We start from the raw sequence: 24,192 nt of genomic DNA, 5'->3' as shown, positions 1-24,192 counted from the left end.
TGGCTGAGGTTAAGGAACTATGTTAGGAAATGATTCATCAGAGAGAAAGTCTTGGGGGAATTTCTGGAGGGAAGTGACTCTGTCCATAGGCACACGTGTACTTATGCCTTGGTAGATGTTGGACATCTCTCTGCAGAGTGAAAGATCATGAGAAAATAGAGTGCATGCAGTGAAATGTGAAATGCAAAATGCTGCCATTGTTTTTTTCCTCAGGTATTTTAAAAAATGAACTGTGTTTTATTCCTCCTTTCCTCCTGGCATGAGGAGTTCATGATACCAAAACTATAGCTGCCCCATCACAGTTGTGTGTGTCTGTCACAAGGTAATTGTGCCTGGTTTGTGGTGCTGTGTGCTGTTTGGAAATTTCTTCTGTGGGGTGAAACAATCTGTGCTATGCTGGGCAGTGGCTCATCCAAATGTCCAGCCTTGGGAGCAAGCCCTGGTTTGTGGTGCTGTGTGCTGTTTGGAAATTTCTTCTGTGGGGTGAAACAAGTTGTGCTGTGCTGGGCAGTGGCTCATCAAATGTCCAGCCTTGGGAGCAAGCCTGGGAGCTGAGCCTTGCCTGGAGCTGCAGCTACCCCGGGGAGCAGGGGCAGGGGTGCAGGCTGAGCCCCAGGGAACACCCTGCAGTGCTGCAGTGCTTGCAGGAGGTGCCACGTCCCACCCAGACCCCCGAGTGTGGCTGATGGGAGCAGTGCTGAGCCCTGGCAGCCCTGCCCTGGCAGCAGGACCGTGGCACAGGAGTGCTGCCATCAGCCTGCCAGTGGCAGCCTGCTGAGAGGCTCTCAGGACAGAGGCTCTCAGGACAGAGGCTCTCAGGACAGAGGCTCTCAGGACAGCTCTCAGGCTGGGCCTGGGTGTTTGCCTGGTGAAACACAAACTCTGCAGCTTTCCCTGCACCTCTTCTTCTGTTTATCTCGAAGCCTAAAGCAAACATCCTGCTCTCAGTCCTTGGGCCCCACCTCCCAGTCAGTGGCCATCAGCTCACCACTAATTGAATTAATTTCCAAAAGCAAGCAGGTTTAAATTGAGGAGCAAAAGAGCTTCCTATCTGTACCTTTCTTCATTCACTGAAAATCAGTGGTGGTGCTTTATTTTTATTTTCTATTTTTTTATTTTGTGAACGTGGGTATATCTAAATATATATTTCAGTTGCCTTAAAGATTATTATAATTGGACATAAGTTATCTTTTTAACTTCCAACACTTGAACTTTAAGTTACCTTTAGATTGAGTGTTGTAAAATTTGATGTTGAGACAGACTCTTATGATAGCATAATTAATGTTTTGAATTCTTCAGTTGATTAATCAGTAGAAACACAAATTAACCCATATATTTGAGGAAGAAAATGAGTAGTTCATTTTAGAAATTGGAAACTCCTCATTAGCTGAGCTGACTGCAAAACCTTAGGAGTAGAAGGTAATTTAATTCTTAAATTTCTGTTTGGACAACCTAAACATCGGTGTTTTATGAGCTACCATCACATTATCTTAGCCTACTAAATACTCTGTAATGTCAAGAGGTAACTGTACATTTTTGGCAACTATTTAAGTGACTACTTTTGTAGTCAATAACAAAAAATACAGTTTTCCTATTGCAAATGTGGAAATCAGTAAGTCTTAAAACATGTTTATACGTCATTTCCTGCCTCTCATTCTTTGTTACCCTCTATAGCTATGCAAATAGCACAGCTTTGTATGTATTCAGGCAAGCAATCTGATAATCCCAAAGATTTTCTGTTTTTATCAGTAATACCTTTCAAAGGAATAATTGGTTTCTGAAATATCATAGTATTGTATTGCTACCACCAACAACGAAGTATATCACAGTAGCAATCATTTTCTTCTTTCAAAAAAATGCAAGGGTGCAGTTAGAGTACATTCAGTTTGAATGAATTTGGTGTTTCTTAGAAGTGCAGAGGTGCAGTTTGTTCCTAGATCCTTTGCAGCAGCTGTCCATCTGATGCCCACTTGGACATCTGCTGTTGGGTGTACGTGCTGCTGCTGCTCTCCTGGGGTTTCTGGCAGTCTAATCCCACTGGCCAGGCTGTACCAGCTGGCACTGACCCATTCATGGCCTTCTGCTTGCAGATTTGGGATACTCAGCAGTGCTGCTTGCTCTCATTTCTTTTTCTCAAGTTTATTTCAGTACAGAGTTCCAGTGGATGGCTGTGTGGACTGGGAAATTTGGGCACAGATGCAGTGGTGCACTTAGGGCTTAGTAACACACACACAGTGATGAGGGGCACTTGCTGCATCTCAGATATTCCAAATGCCATTCCTTTTGATACAGAGGTACCTTTAGGAATTTTTTAGAAGGTGAGTTGCTGTATGATGTCTAAAACATGGTCTGATTGAGAAGAGAAAATGCTTTTGTTTGGAGTTCAGTCAGTGATGAGGGGCACTTGCTGCATCTCAGATATTCCAAATGCCATTCCTTTTGATACAGAGGTACCTTTAGGAATTTTTTAGAAGGTAGTTGCTGTATGATGTCTAAAACGTGGTCTGATTGAGAAAAGAAAATGCTTTTGTTTGGAGTTCAGCGTGTTGTGATTTGCATGCCTTGATTCTGATGTGTCCAGCTGGTACCTGTTGTTGTGAACCCTAATGCTGAGGAGGTAAGGCAGGATTGCACCATGGAGGATCCACAGTCAGTATGTGCCCCGGGCATCCCAGGACTGTAATACAGAGGAAATGCACAAGGTATTGTTTGTTGTGTGTGGAGCTGTATTGAATTAATCTGAGAAAGTTCAGCATCCAGGGCTGTCTCTGGGGCAGTAACCAGGCTGCTGTGGAAGAGGTTCAGTTTCACATGACATGAGTCTGTGCACATTAATTTTTAGATTAGGCTTAGGCACACAGTAAATATTTTTAAATGTTATGTTTGCAGATATAGTTTGGAAATGTGGTGATTAGAGAGTAATAGTAATGATAAACTGTTAGCCAGGCAGAACAGAGTGGGCTGTGGGTTTATAATAGGTAGACTTTCAAAAATTGCAAGTACTATAGGTGTATGTGTACACCTACACGTATAAATATATCCAGGTGAAATAATTCTTACAGTTTTACTAAGTCTTTGAAAGAAATCTCTGTGTATGTGAACTTTCTGTTAGACTCTTTATTTCCTTTTGAATGACTTCAAAGAACAATAAAGGATTTTTAGCTGTAAAATCAGACTATGTGGAAGTGAAATAATTGCTAGGAGTATCAGCTCCCAGTCTTGCATTAATGAAATAACTGTATTTTGATGTAACTTGTTGACCAGGCAGAGACTGTTCTTCATTAGATTTTTGACTATTTTTAAACCAGGACACGATTAATGTTGTTAAGTGTTTATGAGCCATGTAGCTGATTAAATAGATGTGATAATTTCTACAAGCTGTTTAACCTTTACAATATTCCCTTTTTCCAGTCTATTGGAAATGCCAAAACCACCAGGAATGACAACAGCAGTCGCTTTGGCAAATACATTGAAATTGGTTTTGATAAGAGGTATCGAATCATTGGTGCTAACATGAGAACTTACCTCTTGGAAAAGTCAAGAGTGGTGTTTCAGGTAAATCTGATGTAATCTCTTCATTTTGTTGTGCCATACTTGAACCAATCCAGTGCCCCACATTCCTCTCCATCTTTGCATGCCTCATAATCTAGAGCTCAGTAAAAATGGGCTTGTCCTTGACTGGCTGCCTAAAGATATAAAAATAGTAATTATGGTTTGTTCCATGTGGAGATGTTACATGAAGAGCTGCTGTATATTTTAGAAGTAAGAGACAGTTATAGCACATGGTTTAGCTGGAAGAGAGTATTTTTCATTTCTTTTTGGTTTGAAGGTATGGAATTTAGAGTGCTTAAGTTCAGAATTACGGTGTTGGTCGTGAGTCGTCACCTTCTGAGCTGTGTTTGTCCTTCATTTTAAAATTCAAGCTTTGCCTTGGCAAGGAAGGTACTCCTTTTACCAGATTACTATAAACTCTGAGGCAAATAGTGTTAGTTATTTTTGGAAAATGAAAAACTTCTGAGTATGATCATTTCATTCACCTACAGAATCCTGATCTGTAATTAATAGTAATCTACAGTTCTGAAAAGTGAAACCATACTTTTTTTCTTTTTTAATGAAAATGTCTGCATGCTTCTTGCTGTTGAAAATGGATTAAATTAACCAAGAAGGAAGAGAGAGATGCTGATTTATCTTCCTTTTTTCTGTGTGGTTTCTCTGCTCTTAATGTATTGCTAGAGAAAGCATTTTACATACTAATTAATTTCTGCTTGTGGTTGTTTCTGCCACTTGTTAAGTGGTGAAAAATAACAAATTCCTTTCTTTTTAAAGGCAGAAGAGGAGAGAAATTACCACATCTTTTACCAGCTTTGTGCCTCTGCAGCATTGCCCGAGTTTAAAACTCTGCGATTAGGTATGACATTCACATTCGCTGTGTTGTGTGACTTAAGGACAGCAGCATCTCTGAGCTTTTTGAGCCAAAGGCCAACAGAAGAACTGATGGTTTTTAAATACTAAATTTTTAAACCTTTAAGTACTAAAATATATTGAGAATAACTAAAATGATAGACCTTGGACATTGTGGTCTGATAAAACAAAGATTTGTTTATTCAGCAGACTCTAATACACTGCAGTTGCAATCAATAGGACTTACTGTGTCCTGGAGGGTGAAATTCTTTTCTCTTAGTTCTTTAAAACCTTTTTTCCATTGTTCCAGCCACTGGAGAATTTTACCCTTTCTGGTATAAGTGTCTGAAAAGCTTATTTTGCATCTGCCTCCTTTTACTTGGCTGTTAGCAACAATTACTTTACAATCTCTGCTAACCTGGTGATCAAAAAGCAGATGAGGGAATCTTTTCTTTTATCAAATTAAAATGTTGATAGGAGAAAGGTTTCTCATTTGACAGGAGTTGATGCTTTGTGAAAGAAAAGCATGATGATGACCTTAGACAATCAAGTCATCATTTTAAAAGTTCAGTATAAATTGCAGTGCTTCAGTGTATTTTTAAAAGTCAATTTCATATTAGGAAAACTGCACAGCCTGTGCTGGTTTCTGAAATACTGTTCTGGTTTTAGAGTGTTTCTCTGCTCTTCTGCACCACCCTGGCACATTTAGGATTCACATCTGCTAACACAGGAAAGAAAGGAGCTGATGTAATTATAACTGAAGGAGCCATTTAGCAGACTTCTCTTTCAGCATTCTTGGAACCTTAGCAGATCAGAAGAAAAGGAGTCTGTTAGTGCAGCTGGAAGCATGGCCAGTGACACCATAGGAATTCACCCAGGAGAGCTGCAGGTCTCCCAGTGGAGCCCAGTGCTGTCCCCAGGGCATGTGAAACTCTCTCTTCTCCACTCGGCTTCCCAGCCTGAATGGAGCACAGATACTCATAAGGCTGAGCCAGGCCATAAATTAGAAAAGAGAAGAAAATGGGCAAAATATAATATCCTGATGTAGGAATAGCATAGTAATATCTGTCACATAATTCCAAAGTGCTGCTGCTCTCAACTCTTCAGCTACTCTGTAGGTGGTTGGCTCAGGCTTGGAGAGCAACTGCTTCCAAAGTGATTATTCCACAATAATGCAAGTCTGAACCAAGGTTAGGTAGAGAAAATGCTTGAGGATCTACTGTGGGAACCAGGTAGCTTAAAGAATACTTACTTGCACAGTTAAATCTTGAAAAAAATGCTCTTTAGAATAAGTGGGTCTTACGAGCCAGAAGGTGAAAATGTACGTGTGTCAGATCATGGATTCTGCCAAGAGCAACTTAATCGTGACACAGCTTTACAGATGTGCTGTGAATTTCTGCATCAATGTGTGTAAAATATGCTTTTTTTTGTTATTACAGGGAATGCAAATTACTTTCACTATACGAAGCAAGGTGGAAGCCCTGTGATTGATGGTGTTGATGATGCTAAGGAAATGGTGAACACCAGGCAGGCCTGCACTTTGCTAGGTAATTGGTAAATCACAGTCATATCCTAAATCTGATACACTAACAGGTGCTTTCTATATTATTTGTGTGTATTATTTTCATACTCTGTTGTGTTTAAAACCAGGAGGTAGTTTAGTTTGATAAACTTTGGGACTGAGATACTTGTGTTGCATGGAGAAGATATTTAAATTGTAGCAGAATTATAAATCTAAGAGGAGGGCACATTATGTGAACAATAAGTGGTGGATTCCCTTGGTGTAACACATACAGTGCTGGAGGTCACTGGCAAAGCACTTTGAAACACCAAATTAAATGATTCATTTTAATGGATTTTTGTCTCATCTGGTTGTAAGACGTTTTTGATAGAAGTGGAGCCAATTAGTACTGTCAAATGTCAAAGTCACACACAGCAGTCGCTGTTCTTCTCTCCTTAACAAATTTTTCATCAACTGCAGCTCTCTCCATTCAAAACATTTTATTCATCCTTTTCCAGGGATTAGTGATTCCTACCAGATGGGAATTTTTCGAATCCTTGCTGGCATCCTTCACTTGGGCAACGTGGAGTTTGCATCTCGGGATTCTGACAGCTGCACTGTTCCTGTGAGTAGCAGATGAGCTGAAGGTTTGAACTCTGACAGGTCTGACTTCTGCTTGTTTGCAGGGACCTCTTCTGAAAAAGAGTGAAATGGAAATGGGTTTATTTCTAATTTGCTAACATTTTCACAGTTTTTTGCAGATAAGTTCAACTCTTCTCAGTTCAGAGGCTTTAGACAGTGCTCTCTGTATTATAACACTGGTATACAATTATAGCTGTAATTGATCTGTCCTAGAAAAGTCTAGTAGGCAGGCTAGCTTTGAAGTCTTGAGCAGGTGTCTAGATCTTTATATTCCTGCATGAATATCTTCCCTGCACACAGTAAATGCTTTGCCAGATGGGTTTTTTTTGGTATGAAGTGCTAGAATGCCCTAAATAATTGCAAAATAAATGCCTCTGGGATGCTTAGACATGAGCATAGGATATACAGATACGATTTGTATGACTCATCTAAGTGTCATGGTTTTATCAGTTCTTTTTTGCCTTGGAGATCAATAACAAGGACTGAATAGTCTCATCTGAAAAACCCTTCTCATTGGTGAGGGCCCAGGCTTTTTACCCATATTCTGGAGATGAGAAACAAAACCGTTCTGGCTGGTCTCTTCTTTGGATTCAGAGTGACCAGTTTCTCCTTCTGCCTCTCTTTGTGTCTACTGCTGGCCTGCCCAGCTGTCAACTTTCTCTCTTTTGCAATAGCAGCAACACTTCCAGAGTTTTTTTCTTTTCCCACTGTCAGTCCCTTTCTCAGGAATCTGCAGTGGCAGTTTCTGGAGCTGAGACACAGGTCCTTCATGGGGCCAGATGTGATTGGTGTTCCTGTCCTGACACCACCTGCCCGTGGGGTCTAACAGCTGCTTTGAAACCACAGCAGTAGTCTGGCTCCTTGGTGGCTTATAAAGGTTTTCACTACAAAGAAAGCTCATTTAATGATAACAGGTAGAAAGCTGATGAGCCCCAGGACATGAGGAGCTTGCCTGTGTTGTGATGAGCACCTCCAGCGCAGGAATCCCGCTGGCTGAGCTGGTAAAAAGCTGCATGTTCCTGTGCAGCCCTGTCCTGGCCTGACAACACCTGGCAGGCAGTGGTGGATGTGTGCTCAGCAGCACCATTACCTGGGCTGTGCTGTTCTCTGGCAGTGCCGTGTCACCCCAGAGCTCTGGCCACGCTCTGCTCTGCTGTGATGGAGCAGGGGTGCTGCAGAGTGCTCAGCAAAGGGCTCCCTATGCTGCTGTGGCAATAAATCAGTTTGTTTAATGTCAGCTTGGGCAACCCTAATGTGGCACTCTTTTGTGCAGTGTTCATAAGTATTATTGCTTTATTGTTGTCTTCCAAGCCTGTAAAACATGCTCAGTTAATTGGATTTTGGAGGTGTAGCTGCATGGGGCCTGTATGCTGTAAGAACTAGAAAAAGCCCCAGAGAAGTCACAAGGATGTGGAAATATTTAAAGCTGATGTACCCTGAAGCTGTAGGACATGTGGTGACAGTCCTCTGCCACCTGTCCTTGTCAAGACCGTGCTTGTCAGTGTGCTGCTGAGCCACCAGGTGCGCCGGGAGCGGGATGAGGAAGTGCTGTAGGGGAGCTCTGAGGAGGAAAGACCTGTCTGTCCTCCTTGATTTCTAGTGATCAGTTTGCATGTTAGTCACTAAGTGTGGTATCTTATTGAGTGGTAAATGCACTGCCCTGATCTTTGTGCAGAAGCCTTATGTACCCATCTCAACATGCAAGCCTCGCTGGTTGATTTTACCCAGTTAAACAAAGCTCAGTTTTTTTCTTTTGTACAGTTCAATTTGAGAGCTACAGAACATCATTAGTGTGCTGCAATCTCTTAGTGTTTGTCTCCAGAATTCACTGAGAAAACACTTTAAGAACTGAGACCAGAGAACTGAAGCCCTTCCACACTTGTTTCTTGGCTCAGGCTGCGTTGCCTCCTTGGCCATCACTCCCTGCCACAGCTGTGTGTGAGCAGTCAAGAGCCCCTCTCAGGAGCTCTGTCCATTTGGCCTGACACAGGTGTAAGAATTCAATATACAAGACCACCAGAGAAGCCAGATGATTCATTTTTCTGAAGGTTGCAGGTTCCCTGTGTGTGAACCTTTTGGTGAACGCGTATAGTACAATAAACGCCTTTGAGGAAGATTATTCACTAATTCACTTCAGCAATGTGAATGTGCTAAGTGGGTAGGGAACATGCAACGTTTTGAAGGAGGAAGAGCTGAGGAAGCTGCTGGTGCTGCTTATTGTGGGATCACTGCAGGCAGGCAGTTCTGTTGGCATGATTGTATATTTGCTGTGGGTAATACTGTTTTAATATCTAACGAGCTTGTTTTTATTAGCCCAAGCATGAGCCCCTCACCATCTTCTGTGACCTCATGGGTGTGGAGTACGAGGAGATGGCCCACTGGCTTTGCCATAGGAAGCTCGCCACTGCCACTGAAACTTACATCAAGCCAATTTCCAAACTTCACGCCATCAATGCCAGAGATGCACTTGCCAAACATATCTATGCTAACCTCTTCAACTGGATTGTAGATCATGTGAACAAAGCCCTTCATGCCACTGTCAAACAGCATTCTTTCATTGGGGTGTTGGACATCTATGGGTGAGTTTTTGTCAGAGATATGACACTCTTACATAAGCATTCTTGTCTTTATCATCTAGCACTGCATGGATTACAAAAAAAACCCCAAACCTTAGCAGCTGCTTATTCCAGCTGAAAGAAGTAGGTGTTTAGTTTTGACACACTAAGATCTTTGTCATGACTTCAACATTTATAGTGGGATTTCAGATTTCTGCTGTTCGTAGTTTATTTATCTGTTGCATTTTGGAAAGTTACAAGGCAATTTTCATGTCAGGTTTCTCCAAGGTGGCACTTAAAAGATAACTAATGTGCTCTCCAGGAGCATCAGTCCTTTCCCTGCCTTCCTCATCCCTGCCTGGAGAGAGGGCATCACTAAAGTGCCTATGTAGTGCAATTTCCCTATGTCTTTTCTTTCTTGACCCATGTTATTTGTGCATGAAATAATTCAGTGAATTTAACTGGAGGGAGGCAATTTAAAATTTTGGGGTAATTTCATCTTTCTTTTTTTAGTACACTAGTAATTTTGAGTATATGTATATTTCAGATTTGAAACATTCGAAATCAACAGCTTTGAACAGTTCTGTATCAACTATGCCAATGAAAAGCTGCAGCAGCAGTTCAATATGGTAAGTAGGAAGTGACTGGCATTTCCTCTTCCCTTTCCCCTCATCCAAGTCCATTCTGCTAATTGGCTCCCCAGTGGTTAGGATGAATTCCTTCAGTCTATTAAGCAGCTGTCCTGGCCGTGGGCTTTGAGGGATGGAGAAAGATCGACTATCTCCTAGAAATAGATTTTATGACTAACTGCTGCTCTGGGACTATTTGAAATTCTGATCACAGTAACAATTTTAAGGCAGAAGCAGTGCTTGGCAATTAAGACCCTGAGATTGCCTGTCAGTGAGGGCGCTGTGTGGATGAAGTTGGAGTCAGAGGTGTGTCCAGAGGCCCCAGGAGCCCCTGGGCAGGCAGAGGAGAGCGCGGCTCCGCTGCTGGAGCTTCGCCGCCCGCGCTTCCTCCCCGCTGTTACTTTTTGAGGCTTTTTGGCTGCGTGCTGAAGGTGATGAATGACGTGTGACAGGAGGCGGCTCTTCCCCCTCCTCCGGAGAGATCATGATTCTCTCCTCAGCCTCAGTGACGTTTGCAATTACATATCTTACCTGCATCATGATGAGGCAAGTTATTTCTGCCAGGTCTGTTGCTAGGCTCTGCCGCAGCTCCGGGTAGCTCGGAGCTCTCGTTGTGATCCTGCCTCTGTGGCAGTGTGTGCTCGCAGGGCCGGATCCCCTGTGCCAAGGTTCATCCCTGTGTGTCAGGGTGCTGGAGCAGAGGCTGGGCTTTCCAGCCCTGGCATGCCCTTTCCATGTGGGTAGTGCCATGTGGGTAGTGCCATGGCTGGCTTCAGCTCCGTGAGTGGGATGTCGTAACTGCCAGGCACAGGGTGAATTGGAGTTTTCTCAGCTTGCAGCAAAATCTAGTTGTTGTAGGAGCTGTAATGGTTCTCTTCTTCAGTGAAGATAACTGTGCCCCTGTTCCCTTCTCTCTGGTGCCATTGCTGTAAGCACCTGCCCCATGAAGGAGGGGGTGGCAGGGCTGCAGTGTTGGTGTCCTGCCAAGCTACCAGTGCTGGTGAACAGGAACCTGTTGGGCTGCCATGCAGGCACACAGGGGGAGACTGCTTTGAATTAGAACATTGCGGCTGGTGGCCAGCAAACCTTCATGTGCTGCCTGGAGCAGCCTGAGCCTGGCTGAGGAGAGGCCATTTGGGAACTGCCTGACCACCCTGCCCTGCCTGGTGCCCACCGCCCACAGGGAAAATCATGTCTGATGGCATTTTTCACCACCTAATTGCTGGTTCCTTCACAGTGAAAAAACGAGTTTCTGTTTCCTTTCAGGTCTTGGGTTGGATATGACTTGCCAGTAGAATGCTGGCAGGGCTTTGCTGCCAGGTGCAGGGTGGGAATGGCTCCCACGGGCGCGGTTAGGAGCGCAGTGCTGGGAGGATGGCGTTAAGCTAATGGAATAAAGGGATAAACAGCTTTGTCGGGGTAGTGTTCTGCTGCCTGGCAGACGCGTGCTGAGGAGCTGTGAGGTGTTTGTGGGCTGTGCACTGAGCTCGGGGCAGCTGGGGCTGGTACCCAGTTCAGGTGGTGTGGCACCCCAGACCCTGCCCGTGCTGCCTGGGGCACTCCCAGCACGCGTTCACCTGCCACAGCAGCATTAAGTGTGCAGAAAAATGTAGGTGGGGGATGAAACACCATCAAAAATAACTGGAGTCAGCAGTCTTTTTGGTTTTTCAAAGTGCTTGTTCTATTAAGACCACAGTTTGCCTGTTTAATATCTTATTCTGTTTTTTCCTGAAGTTTTAATTAATCTCTTATGCACATTTCATTAAAGCCGTGCAGGTTGTTTGTGATAATATTTTTGAATAAATATACAACTACACGGTTACTGATCTTCATACCATATAAATCTGTCACAGAATTTTCCTTAAAGGATTTATAGTTCTAATGCTCCTTCAGCTTTTGCTGAAGAGTAAATTTTAATGCAGTGCGTCATGTTAGAAAAAAAAAATCAGCAGCCGTTTAAGAGGAAATAGAGCTCTGTTATTTTACAAGGAAACACAAAGGTATTTATAGTGAAACTTTACTTGAATTAGAGCAGTTTTCATCATTTCCAAGTCATAAAAGCATGGCACATCCCACTTTATAGGTTGCTGTTCCAGCACTTTAAGATTTTCTGAGTTTTGTGTTGGTTTTTATAAGAGTAAAGGGCTTATAGTAATAGTGGGACAATACAGTAAAAAGATAGGATATTTGCAGAGAATATCCTTTAGAATATCCTTTATCCTGAGTGCTTTAATTTGGACTGTTGTTTTTAGGCCAGGAAAAAAGGTTAATTTATTTTTCATACACTGTTAAAGAGTTTGTTCAGTTGAACTAGTGCTAGTGTGTCACTTGACAGCCTGGATTAATGTGCCAAGATGAATCCAGTTGAGAGTTCAATATATTTATTCTGCATTTCATTTCACAGAAAACTGTTTTCCTTTTGCCCTGCAGCACGTCTTTAAGCTGGAACAAGAAGAATATATGAAGGAACAAATACCATGGACCTTGATTGATTTCTACGACAATCAGCCTTGCATCAACCTCATAGAGGCCAAAATGGGAGTTCTGGATCTGTTGGATGAGGAGTGCAAGGTGTGTGTTCAAGGGCTTCCACAGAGGGAGAGGTCATCAGCTGCCCTGCTTCTGGGCCTCGCAGGGAAACGTCACCTGCAGCCAGTTGTCATTTTGACACTGATGGGGCAAGAATTTGGAAAGCATACAAACAGAACTGGCAATTACAGGAGGAGAAGAAATGGTTTCAGTAATGAACCCCCCACCCCTTCCCCTCCATCATGTATCTGTAGCTGTTCCTGGGTTTCTGATGAACTTTCTTTGGACTTGGACAGTTTTCTCTTCCCCGAGGATAAGCAAGTGCAGTCCTTGGTCCTGTCACGTTTCCCCAAATTGCCTCTTGCTTAGTGTTTCACCCGTTGTCTTTTATCTTGGTTTATTTTATGCCAAGTCATGTACAGGGGATGGCTCAGGGTGTGTCTGCCTCAGTGGAAATCCAGCTTGGGGTTCTTATTGATCCCAAGGAATCTCTAATGGAGGTGGATGAGTTCTGCTCAGTCTGGTAACGTGCCTTTGGGATCCCTGCCTCCAGGTGTGTGACACTGGAGGCATTGCTGGTGTCAGGCGTGTCCCAGCAGCTGCACCTCCTGCCAGTGCCCAGTGTCCAGTACCCAGTGTGGAACTGGCAAGCACACAGCTGGTTACTGTGTCCTTGCTTCTGGCAGGGCTGGGAATCTGAGGAGCAGGAATGTGAAAGCAAATCATCAAGTGTTGTCCCCCATCTTTTTAGGTGTTTTTGCTACTGAGACATTCTCAAGACATTTGAAGTGTATTCTGTATTCTTTTCCGTAGATGCCAAAAGGCTCAGATGACTCTTGGGCCCAAAAGCTTTACAATACTCATTTGAATAAATGTGCTCTCTTTGAAAAACCACGTATGTCAAATAAGGCCTTTATCATCAAGCACTTTGCTGACAAGGTAAGGACTTTTCCTGCAGCACGGCTTTCCTGCTGCTGTGTGGGAGGGCACCCTGGGGCTGCCGCGGGCAGACACTGGGCAGTGGCATCCCTGGCTCTACTTGGCTCTTGCTGCCTCAACACCCCGTCAGGAGGAGAAGGTGAAGTGGCAGCTGAGCAGGGACACACAGGAGCTCCTGACTCCATCACATGCTGCAACCACTGCCCATCCTTTTTCCAGTCGTGGAAGCTCAGTGCATTTACAGCTCTCAGCATCACTGTATCAGTTCCAGTTATGCAACAGAAATGTCCAAAAAAGGAAATCCTGTACCCTACTCCTTTTAGCTAAAGAGCAGCAATGAATTAATGCCGTTTTTGCTGCCACCTCAATGTGCAAAGAGGAGAGAGGCTAGCAGAGCCTTTTCTATTGCTGGAGCGGTGTGTGCTGCTCCCACCCTCGCCTCGGCTGTGCAGGGAACAGCTATTTCCAGGAAGCTGGCTGAGGGGGGTCTCACTGCAGTGCATCTCGTGTTCAGCTCCCAGTGCTCCTCAAACTGAGCCACTCCTCAGGTTAAAACAAAAAATTCATCGTCCCATTTAATACCATTGTCCTGGTATACAGAAAAGCTGCCTGAGAATATTGTCAGCTTTGTCAAAAAAAGGTTTCAAGAAGCTCTCAGATTCTTACCAGTAGGTCTGCACTGCTGACATGGGGGGTTGGAGGCCTTTATCTGCCTCCACTAGGTTTCTCCCAGGCTCTTGAATTTATGTGTAGAAGAAGGGTCCTGTTCTTTTTGCATTTAGTGTTACCTTAATGAAAGCACCAGGCACATCTCTGTAACTGTTTAGATTCACGAGTTCTATTTTGTGGATGAGAGAGCAAGAAGGAATTATTTAACATTTCATAATCTGTTCATTAGCCTAAACTTTGATATTGAAAGCAAGGCTTTCCTATGGCTAATCTGTGAGCAGCAAGGGCCAAGGAAAGCAGAAAGTAGCTCCAAGCAGGTACTGGCAAAGCTCTAAGCTCTGCCCTGATGTCTGTGCTAAGCGTTTTATGTTTTCTGTGTGCTTGTGTGACTGTACACGGACATCTGGGAGGAGAAATAAAGCCGCAGCTGGCAGGTCAGCCGTGTGCTGACGCTGTGCTCCCGGACAAGGCAGGGATGCTGCTGCCCTCTCCTGGCATGGCCTCCCGCAGGAAGACCATGGATGGTGCCCAGGTAGTGCCCAGGGTGGCTTCCAGCTGCGCAGAAACCCTGGGAACAGCCTCTGCCCTCTTCCCTCTAGGAATTCTTTGAAATGTTTTGCAGCTCAGGGTATAGTGTCACTGTGCAAGCGCTGATAAATGGGCTTTTGACCATAGTTTTGGTTTTCTTTCAGCCTTGAATTAGGACAGTGAAATAAATGGTAGGTTTTTATCTGACCCTGGCTGTTCTTTGGTCCAGGAAATGCTGTAGCCCTGTGACAGAGGGTTGTTATGTATTGTCACAACATTCAGCCATTTTATTGCTTCTGGTAAAATGAGTCCTTTGGAGCACAAATGAGCCATTTCCACAATAATCTGCAGGCAGATGTACTTACTGCCTCTCAGCTAACGAGATGAGAGATACTTTGTTCTCTGTTGCATCTGGATTTCTGGCAGCTCTGCAGCCCTGGTGGGTTCAGTGGAGGAGATGCTCAGCACACACTTTGATTCTCCACCCTTGCAGTAACTATTCAGTCGTGCTGCCTTGCCAGAAGCATCTCTCAGCAGTGAAATATGTCTGGTTAATGCAATAGCAGTGCTCCTCTCTCTATTTTAATGTTCTGTGTTTTACTGGAAAGCACTCTGAGGAAAATCTATATTTAACAAAGATGCACTTGGGAGCTGATATTTTCAGTATGTAAAAGAATTATGTTTTAAATGTGAATGTTACAGCTGGTGAATTCTATGCAAATTATTCTTATTTAATACTTTTTCTTGTAAATGATGGCTTTCAGGTGGAATATCAATGTGAAGGCTTTTTGGAAAAGAATAAAGACACAGTTTATGAAGAACAAATTAGGGTCCTAAAATCAAGTAAGGTTAGTATAAGGAATTTTTTTTTCTTCTTTTGCAGTTAAGAGTCCTTGAATTAAGGGTCACAGAAAACTTCTTATAAACCTAGGAAATATTTCTCCCTTAGTATCAGATACACTGAAGTTGAACATAGTTTGTGTTTTACTTGGTTACCTGTGTGAATTTAGAAAATCCTATATCCTAACTTTTTTCCATGTAAGATCAGTCTATTTAGCCACTAATTTCACTGTTTGTGGGTCATTATTGCTGTTTTGGGGGCTCTTTTGTTGGGTTTGGGTTTTTGAGTGGGTAGGGGGATTTGGGGAGGGGCGTTTCTTTTTCACAAAACTTAGCTATATTTTCTGCAGAGATGTCAATGACTTTTGATATACCATAGTGGTATAAGAAGGCTTAACAGTTAAGCCCTTAATTTTATAACCTGAAAACAGAAGCTCATTGTTTATGGCATGACAGAAAATTTCTGAAGGAGAGACAAGATCAAAATGAGAGAGGAATAAGATATATAGACTGTAAGGACACAAACCAGAACTTTCAGTCTTGTCTCCTTGATGTCTATGAAAGAAAGACAACTTCTGAATTGAAAAATACTGCATAAAGGAATACTGTAGAACAGGCCTTCAGTGGCATCATCTGTGTTTTGTAATGGCAGAAATGCTGGTTGTGCTCTCAGAAATGTGAAGGCAATTAACTTGGCGTTGCACAGTGGTAGCTGTTGGGAATTTGCTGGCTCTAATGGCCCAGGAAGCTGGGTATCAAGGACAGGCTATTTAAAATTATGCTATTCTATCAGGAAAAGCAAAGTTTTTCTCTTCTGTTTCTATTCTGAGCAGGTAATATGAAGCTAAATGATTAAAACATATGGTATAATGAAATACCACAGCAGACTCCACTGGGAGAAGTACTGAAGTGGTTTAAGTGAAGCCAGTTTCTGGGGGTGGAGGGGGAGGCAGGTGGCATTTTTGGGGAGCTGGCAGAGGCCAGCCAGCCACTCTGTGCAGGACAGAGGGACAGGGTGCTCCATGGGATGTCAGCCAGTGGCTGAGGGACAGACAGAGGGGACAGAGCTGCTGTGAGAGCCTGACAGCAGCTTGGGCAGGCTCAGTGTAGCTTGGGGCAGTTCAGTCTAAACACTGAGAAACAACATGGTTTTACCCTCTGGTAAATTTTGCCAAAACCATTGTAAAGAATGTTTTATTTTTGTTTTGCATCAGCGCCTCTTAGTAATTGTAGTAGAACTGCATTTCTGATTTTTATTTTATTTTGTTGGTCGTGATGTTTTCTGGGTTTGCTGTGCACATCCAACAGAAGGTAATTCTAAATTGAATGCATCATCTGTCATCCTGCCCATGCCCACTCTCACACACAGCTTGGATGCTTCTTTGCTCTCCAAAGTGCATGACACCCTCTGCTCTTGGCAGGGACTGTGGAGCTCAACTATTTATTTTGGCCTTCTCTCTAAATCCACCCACAGAACCTCTGTGAACTAGTTTAGTTTCCATGCATGTATCATGAAAGCAATACAACAATCCTCGGCTTTTATGCTTGCTACTGGCATGGTTGTTAAAATTTTCTGTTGTGGATCTGTATTGAAAGAAATGATCTGTAAGATTGTTAGCAGCATGTGTGTTAGGTTGTCTGAAAAAATTACAGGGAAGAAATGCTTCCTTGCTTGTTTTCTATCACGTGAATTATCTACCCTTTGATCAGTGTTTTCCCTCTCTTTGAACACTCCTAGTGTTCTGCAAACAACGAAAATGGATGAGGTGCTAAAACCCCAAACCAAACAGGAGTAGTCCCACAGTTTGGATCATTGCAGCACTGCTCCACTATTGCTGACCTGTACTGGAGAGGCCAGACATTGTTCCTTTCTTCTACTTGGAGTAACTGGGCCAGTGTCTATGAAAGTAGTGCCTTTGATATGCATTTGCCCATTTTTACAGGCAGATTTTCCCAGGGCCGGAGAAAGAGAATGAGACTCGGGTATGGACAGCTTAGAACTCATCCATCTGCAGCTGAGGCAATGGGAACCCTGTTCCTACCCCCACCTCTGGTGTGTGGGAGCATCAGGAGCTTCAGAAAATCATATTATAATCAAATAAGTGTCTGTACAGGCTGAGAACACCTGGCTCTGTAGCTCAGCTGCCTGTGCACACCAGCTCACTGCGTCACAGGCAGCTGACAAGGAGGTGGCACCCCAGTCACCCTCAGCTCTGTGCTCAGTCAGTGCAAGGAGAAGAGTAAAGCACCCTCAGGAAATGTCCTTCTTCCACCAGCTCAGGTGAGATCAATCCAAGCTGTGACACTCCTTTTTAAGTTCAGGAATTTAGGGTACCTTTGTAGCATCCTTTGTCATTTTGTCGTGCTGGGTGCTGCTGGGGAACATTTGATGCCCTTTTCCAGCCCATCTGGCTGAACCACAGGGCACAGGTGCCATGTTGTTGTGCACTGTGTTCCACTGGTTATTGTGTCTGCTCACCAAGCTTTAGAAGTCAAAACCAGTTTTTAAATTTTTTAGACTGTACTTGGCCCAAGCGCTTTCTAGTACTGAAAAATGAATGTTCCTGTCTCTTGGGGAAAAATACACAGATGCTAGATATAAAATTATTCATGGACAGGTAGAGAGGTTCAGATTCTCTTATAATGGTTCTGAAGAGCTGTAGTTATCAGTAGAAAGACCTGGTGGTGCTATTTTTAGTTATAAGTTACTTCAAAGCAGCTGTTATGGATCAGTATATTTTGCAGCCATTAGAGAAAGGGAAGCAGAGGTCCTGTGTGGTATTTGGAAGGACATTTCAGGTTTTTCTTCCACTCTCACTGGCAGGGAGTAGAACTCAGTTAGATAAATTTGGCTAGTGGGTTTTTTGAGTTGATGGTTCCTCTGTTAAGCTGATTATTTCAATTTGGAGTGATAAAGCAGGAATCGTCTTTGCTGCCTGCTGCTTTATTCAGTGTCCCAGATACCTCTCAACCACAAAAGAGATTGATGCACCATTGGAATATGAGAGGACCCTCTCGTTTCCTTCTTAGCTCAAAGCAGCCATTTATAATTGCAACTTAGGAAACTGCTGTTGGTATCTAACAGTTTCACATGGCTATTGTTGGCTATATGAGAAAAAAAATCAGAATTTTATCTTGAGAAGGAGACTCACTGATCAAACCCACAAAGGTTTTGGTATTAAATCATGGCCCACTCACTATATCACTCAGCCTGTCTGCGTTTTGCATTTGTTCCCTGTGAAGTTCACCAAAAATGCAGTTCTTACAAAAGCTGAGCCTGGAATTTAACCTTAAGCACAAACAGGTACAATTGCTTGCTGGATTCTTACCCTCTGTGTATTTTTTCTGCTGTTACACCAGTTTAAGCTGCTGCCAGAGTTATTCCAGGATGAGGAGAAGGTGCTCAGCCCCACATCAGCAGCCCCTTCAGGGCGCGTGCCTCTGTCTCGAATGCCTGTCAAACCTGCCAAGGCCAGGCCAGGGCAAGCCAGCAAGGAGCACAAGAAAACTGTGGGACATCAGGTGAGTGTGAAGATGCAGCTCTATCACACAATGTCTCCCTTGACCTCCTGTCTCATAGGTCTCAAGGTGTGCTCGTGGGATCCCTTGTGATTTTGAGAGAGGTGCAGCTTATTGCTACTTACAGCTTGGTGCAAATAGTCCCTAGTTACTGAGGCACTGTGGGGAGCAGTGTGAGGCAGCCCATTTTTTATTATGGTGCCAAACCCCAAACTGATGCTTTTCAAAACAAATTTAACGTGGATGCTGAGAAGTTTGGAAAGTCTTAAACTGGGTTTTTTGGATCATGTGCTGCTTTCTCTTATTTAAATCCAAAGTGGAGTTCAATCCCCAGAAAACTTGGTTCCAGTTGTCACTGGCCAAATATAAAACATCTGCATATCTTTGCCATAATTAAATTAAAAGTATGCAAATGAGGTTGTCTCAAAGATGACTGAGCTTGTTGAGGCTATCCCTGACTTTTTTTTTTCCTTTTCTTTTTCAAAAAGTTTCGGAACTCTCTTCATCTGCTGATGGAAACCCTGAATGCTACAACTCCACATTATGTGCGCTGCATTAAGCCAAATGACTTCAAGTTTCCATTCACGTAAGATGCCAGTTCCTGTGGGCTTTGAGGAGCCCGTGTTGGGAGGGGATTGCCCGAGGCCACTGGGCATCAAGGCTCTGCTGAGCCGTGCTCACTCAGGAGTGAAGTGCTGTGTCTCCTTCCTCTGGTTATGGATTCACTGTGTGTGCATTACAGCAGGACATGTTTGGGGATGATAGAGGGAGAAAGACTTCCTGATGCCGTTTTTTTGTTAATGGTGATACGTGAAATAGAAATTCCAACATTTTCGTTGCCAGCAATTTTAAATGTAACTGTGGTTTGCACTCCTTGAGCTCCTTTGACAATTGCTGGAATTTGCTTTTTCGGATTCCAAAGCCTTTTTCTTTTTTCTTCTCATACATGAGCTTGCTTAGAGTTTTTCTCAAAGCCCAAGCACACAAAGGCTCCTGTAGCTCTTGTGCTGGCCAGCAGGAAGTGCCAGTGGGCTCAGACTGCTCTCCAGCCAGGCTGCCCTCTGTTACCCCTGAGTTTCAGGAGCACCTTACCCAGCACCCATCACACCCACCCTGCTCCCCACTGTGATTCTCTCCTGGGTGTGCACACCAGCAGGACCCTCAGATAATGCAAGCTGAGTCCCACATCCCACAGCCACCTTTTGTTCCTGCCTAGGTTTGATGAAAAGCGGGCAGTGCAGCAGCTGAGAGCTTGTGGTGTCCTGGAGACCATCCGGATCAGCGCTGCTGGCTTCCCCTCCAGGTGTGTCTGCTCGCTCTGGACTGCTTCCAGCTGCAGTTCTTTCTAAGGGAATGTTCATTGTTGGCACTGACGCTCTGCTTTTGGGACAGGTGGACGTACCAAGAGTTCTTCAGCCGTTACCGGGTTCTGATGAAGCAGAAAGATGTCCTTGGTGACCGAAAGCAGACGTGTAAAAATGTCCTGGAGAAGCTGATTCAGGTACTGGACTTGGTGCTGAGAGCATTTGGAATCTGCAGGAATAGAGACAGTGTCTCTTACTGCCTCATAGCTACACTGTTGTAGTACTTCTACAAAATACTAAACCACAAATGTATCCTGTAGCTCTTTGACTGCTGTTCCTTTCAACTTAGAATCAAACAGCCAACAAAATTAATTTTTTTTTCAGTGTGCCTTTGTATATTTTCAGTTTTTCCCTCAGCCTGTAGACATAAAACATTATTCTCTTTCTGGTTCATAAGGAAAATTTCAGATGTGTTTGAGCAGCAGCAGCGTGCTTTGTTCTGCCCTAGTCCTGACACAATAAGTGATTTGTACATGTCTGAAGCCCCAGCTGCTTTGTTTGCACTGTGTAATGTGGTTGAGGATGGACCGTTCAGAGGGGTCAGCTACAATTTAAGCAGAAAATTGTACATGTTCACTGCCTGTATTGCTTTCATCCTCTGGGCCCCTTTGTCACCTCCTGTAGCCTTCCATGTTATTATCTTTATGGCGTTATGATCTAAGCAAGAAATCCCATATTGCCCCTTTGGGCCATGCTTGTGGCCTTATTATATTAATTTTTAACAGAATCATACAGAGAAAGTACCTTTCTCCACTACTTAATTTAAGTCTCAGATTGCCCAAAATATTACACAGATAATTTTGCCTCTTTACTAACTGTGCTTTCATTTAGCCCTTCATGCCTTTTTTTATGCACTAACACTTAATGCTGTAACTTCTCCTCTTTTTACCTTTGAAAATAGGACAAGGATAAGTACCAGTTTGGTAAGACAAAAATATTTTTCCGGGCTGGTCAAGTAGCCTACCTGGAAAAAATAAGGGCAGATAAGTTGAGAGCTGCCTGTATCCGCATCCAAAAGACGATCCGGGGCTGGCTGATGAGGAAGAAGTACATGCGGATGAGGAAGGCTGCCATCACCATCCAGAGACATGTCAGAGGGTACCAGGCACGATGGTAAGCACTGCTCAGGGCAGATGCCAGCCCCAGTCCACAGCCCTGGAAGCAGGGCATTTAAATGTGTTACATTTGTTCTCGCCTTCCTGTGCTGCCTGAGAGGAAATGATTTTCCAGAGAAATGAAGGAAATTGCGTATGGGTGTGTCTGTCCTGACTGGTTTTGACCTTTCTGAGAGGACAGTAGCACCCTGACTCTATGATGCAGAAAACAAGTAGTACTTAGGAGATATGCTGCAGGTGAGGTAAAGCAGGACTCTCTGAGTCCTTATTGCCCAGTTTCCGTGTGCCCTCCCAGCTGGGTCTGTCCTGCTGGAGCAGCCATTCCTCATCCAGGGTGCAGCTGTAAAGGGACATTCATCAGTCAGTGATTTGTTTGGATTGACTTCTGAGGGATGGCCATGGGGCCAGAGAGAAGGGCAGGAATACAGGTGGTATTGTTCAAAGACAAGGTGGTGATGAAGGCTGTAATAACCAACCTTCAGAAAGAGGCATATGTCAAGATGCTTTGTAATTGTCTTACTGCAATAGCCAAGAACAAGCAAACTTTTTCTGCTAGTGGAGCTTAGGAGAGTAGATCTGGAAGATGACATAGTGGAAACAGCTTTAAAGTTGGAGAAGAGGTGATGAGAAATTAAGCTGAGTTTACCTTGTCAGCTGTATAGTGCAGTTCTTAGGGGAAGGGAAAACATCTCCCTCTAAAGCTTTGCAAGGTTTCTGTTAATTTGTCATTCTGCTGTTGTACTACCACACAGCAGAATAGCAAGTAAATATACAGTCTCACTGACAACACTAAAAATACAGGCTATTAAAAAAGCCCCAAGCATTCAATCACATAATTACAAGTACTGTTTGTGATCTTTTCCTTAGCTATGCCAAGTTCCTGAGGAGAACACGAGCTGCCATCACCATTCAGAAGTTCCAGCGCATGTACGTGGTCCGCAAGAGATACCAGTGCATGCGAGATGCTACTATTGCTCTCCAGGCTCTCCTGAGAGGTTACATGGTCAGAAACAAGTACCAAATGGTAAGAAATCACAATGTACTTTTTCACTCTACCTTTATTTCCACACACTTTCAGGACAAAGCTTCTCTGCGCTGTCATCTTGGGAATCTGAAATGTTTTGTGTGCATGCTGTTAGGTGTGATGCATAGACAAAATAGCAGAGCATGGATTAAGGGATAGCACCTGGAAATTAGAAATATCTAATACTGCCATCAACTTGTCATTGTAGACATATTCTCATTGTCATCTAATACTTTTGTACATCTAGTACTTAGACTTTCAGTGCAGCCAGTGGAGAATCCAGCAGAGATTTACAGCATTTCTGACTTTTTCACTTGTTATATAGAATGTTGAGGCACTTAAATACTGAAAATGGCCTTGCTTTAATCTGTCTCAGTTAGTCCAAATCAGTATTGCTTACATCAGTATACAAGTGATGCACTCACTACTGGTCCTTTCCCATCTGTAGTTTCAGTGATTCTGAAATGGCTTATGGAATTATGTTAGCAAAGAGATTCCCACAAAAATTGGGTATTAAAAGTTATCCATGGGTGGAGTGTTTTTGTTTTATTTTATTAATGTTTGTTGGTTTTTATGTGGGGATAATTTGATATAACCCCGTCCTAGTGATATTGGTAATATTTTCCTGAATATGCTTGATAATAAATTATTCAATTGAGAAATTAGAATTTGGTTTTCAGTGATTACAGGGCTGGAAACAGAATTATATTCAAACTGCAAAGTGGTAACATGTTTCATAGCACTTTTATATACAAGAACTGTTTTAACCAGGTTCAAAAGTCATCTTGTATTTCACTGAAAAAGTAGCTGAGGGATTTGTTTTCCCAAGCATGTAAATGTTAAGGACATGCAGCAAAAAAAGCCATCTGATGCTTATGTACCATATTTTTCTCTTTTGTATTTGGAGTTTTTATATTTTTCATTAGTATTAAAATTGCTAGAGAGTCACATGTGTAGTATTCTAACATAAACTACCCACAAAGCTGAAAAAAAAAAACCTTGATGAGAATTTCTTAGTAGTAAGACCCTTGTGGTTGACTTGGCTGTTCTTTTATGTGGTTATCCACTTACCTTTATATTGGAATTCTTAGCATTCTTCTTATTACAAGCTGTATTTGTGATGTTAAACAAGATGTGTTTTTAACAGTGGTCTGACAGATGTGATGAAGTGACACCTGGGTCACAGCAGCAGGTGGCCTAAAATCTTCGGGAAGATGGGAGTTGTTTCTCTCTGCCTTGTTAGTCACATGAGTAATACACAGCCCATCTGTCTTGTAGCACAGTTTAATAAACCTGTTATGTTCCCTCCTAATAGAGATGGCAGGTTTCTGGAGGAGTCCCTGGGAGGGGTGGTCAGACCTGCCTGTCAGGAGGATGCCCCTCGAGCTGTGAATTGTTCTCTGCAGTAAAGCATGACAGTCTGACAAGTGCCCCTGCGGCGTGCTGTGTTTGTCTTGTCCTGCCAAGGTGGGATTTTACCCAGGCTGAGGTGCAGGATGGCCAGAGAGGGAGGCACAGGCTCCGTGTGCCGTGGGAAGGTAAACAGGGCTGTTGTGGAGTTGGTGGTGATTGCAGGCGGGTGAAACCGAAAGGGTGCCCTGTGACAGGACAGCTGGCTGAGCCTGGCTGCAGTAATGTGTGGTACACGTGCTGCTCCTTGGGATTGTGAAAGGGACCTGTTGTTGTTGTAGGAAGAGAGGGCACGTCTTGAGTCACGTGGGCAGGACAAGGAATTTAATATGGTTGAATCATCTGTTTCACACATCCTGGGGAAAGCTCCTGCCTGAGACATTGCAATGTGCTTCTCAGCTGGACAAGGAGTCTAGTTCCTCCTTTAGCTTTGACATAAGCTTTCCTGGGATATAGCTGATAGATGAAGTAACTTTCCTGATCCTCTCACTGTACTTTGGAGCGGCCTGTTTCCTCACTGGATTGCA

At 43.5% G+C, this 24,192-nt stretch overlaps 1 protein-coding gene across 4 annotated transcripts in view; it reads left to right on the top strand.

The window, feature by feature from the left end:
* Positions 1 to 24,192, top strand: part of MYO5A (myosin VA) — a 99,842-nt gene that overhangs the window by 44,029 nt on the left and 31,621 nt on the right. For all 4 annotated transcript variants that reach the window (XM_041469098.1, XM_041469096.1, XM_041469095.1 and 1 more), the window contains exons 6-21: positions 3,412 to 3,555; positions 4,327 to 4,408; positions 5,841 to 5,948; positions 6,421 to 6,527; positions 8,858 to 9,123; positions 9,647 to 9,728; positions 12,159 to 12,299; positions 13,071 to 13,196; positions 15,158 to 15,241; positions 16,542 to 16,544; positions 18,594 to 18,755; positions 19,241 to 19,338; positions 19,969 to 20,055; positions 20,145 to 20,253; positions 21,018 to 21,229; positions 22,099 to 22,255. In XM_041469098.1, the coding sequence (XP_041325032.1) occupies positions 3,412 to 3,555; positions 4,327 to 4,408; positions 5,841 to 5,948; positions 6,421 to 6,527; positions 8,858 to 9,123; positions 9,647 to 9,728; positions 12,159 to 12,299; positions 13,071 to 13,196; positions 15,158 to 15,241; positions 16,542 to 16,544; positions 18,594 to 18,755; positions 19,241 to 19,338; positions 19,969 to 20,055; positions 20,145 to 20,253; positions 21,018 to 21,229; positions 22,099 to 22,255 (1,968 nt within the window). The remainder of the gene's footprint in view (positions 1 to 3,411; positions 3,556 to 4,326; positions 4,409 to 5,840; positions 5,949 to 6,420; positions 6,528 to 8,857; positions 9,124 to 9,646; positions 9,729 to 12,158; positions 12,300 to 13,070; positions 13,197 to 15,157; positions 15,242 to 16,541; positions 16,545 to 18,593; positions 18,756 to 19,240; positions 19,339 to 19,968; positions 20,056 to 20,144; positions 20,254 to 21,017; positions 21,230 to 22,098; positions 22,256 to 24,192) is intronic.

Source organism: Pyrgilauda ruficollis, unplaced genomic scaffold (assembly GCF_017590135.1).
Source record: "Pyrgilauda ruficollis isolate IOZ18807 unplaced genomic scaffold, ASM1759013v1 scaffold23, whole genome shotgun sequence".
Classification (NCBI taxonomy): Eukaryota; Metazoa; Chordata; class Aves; order Passeriformes; family Passeridae; genus Pyrgilauda; species Pyrgilauda ruficollis.
The sequence above is the reverse complement of the archived record's forward strand: the minus strand, read 5'-3'. Positions and strand labels throughout refer to the sequence as shown.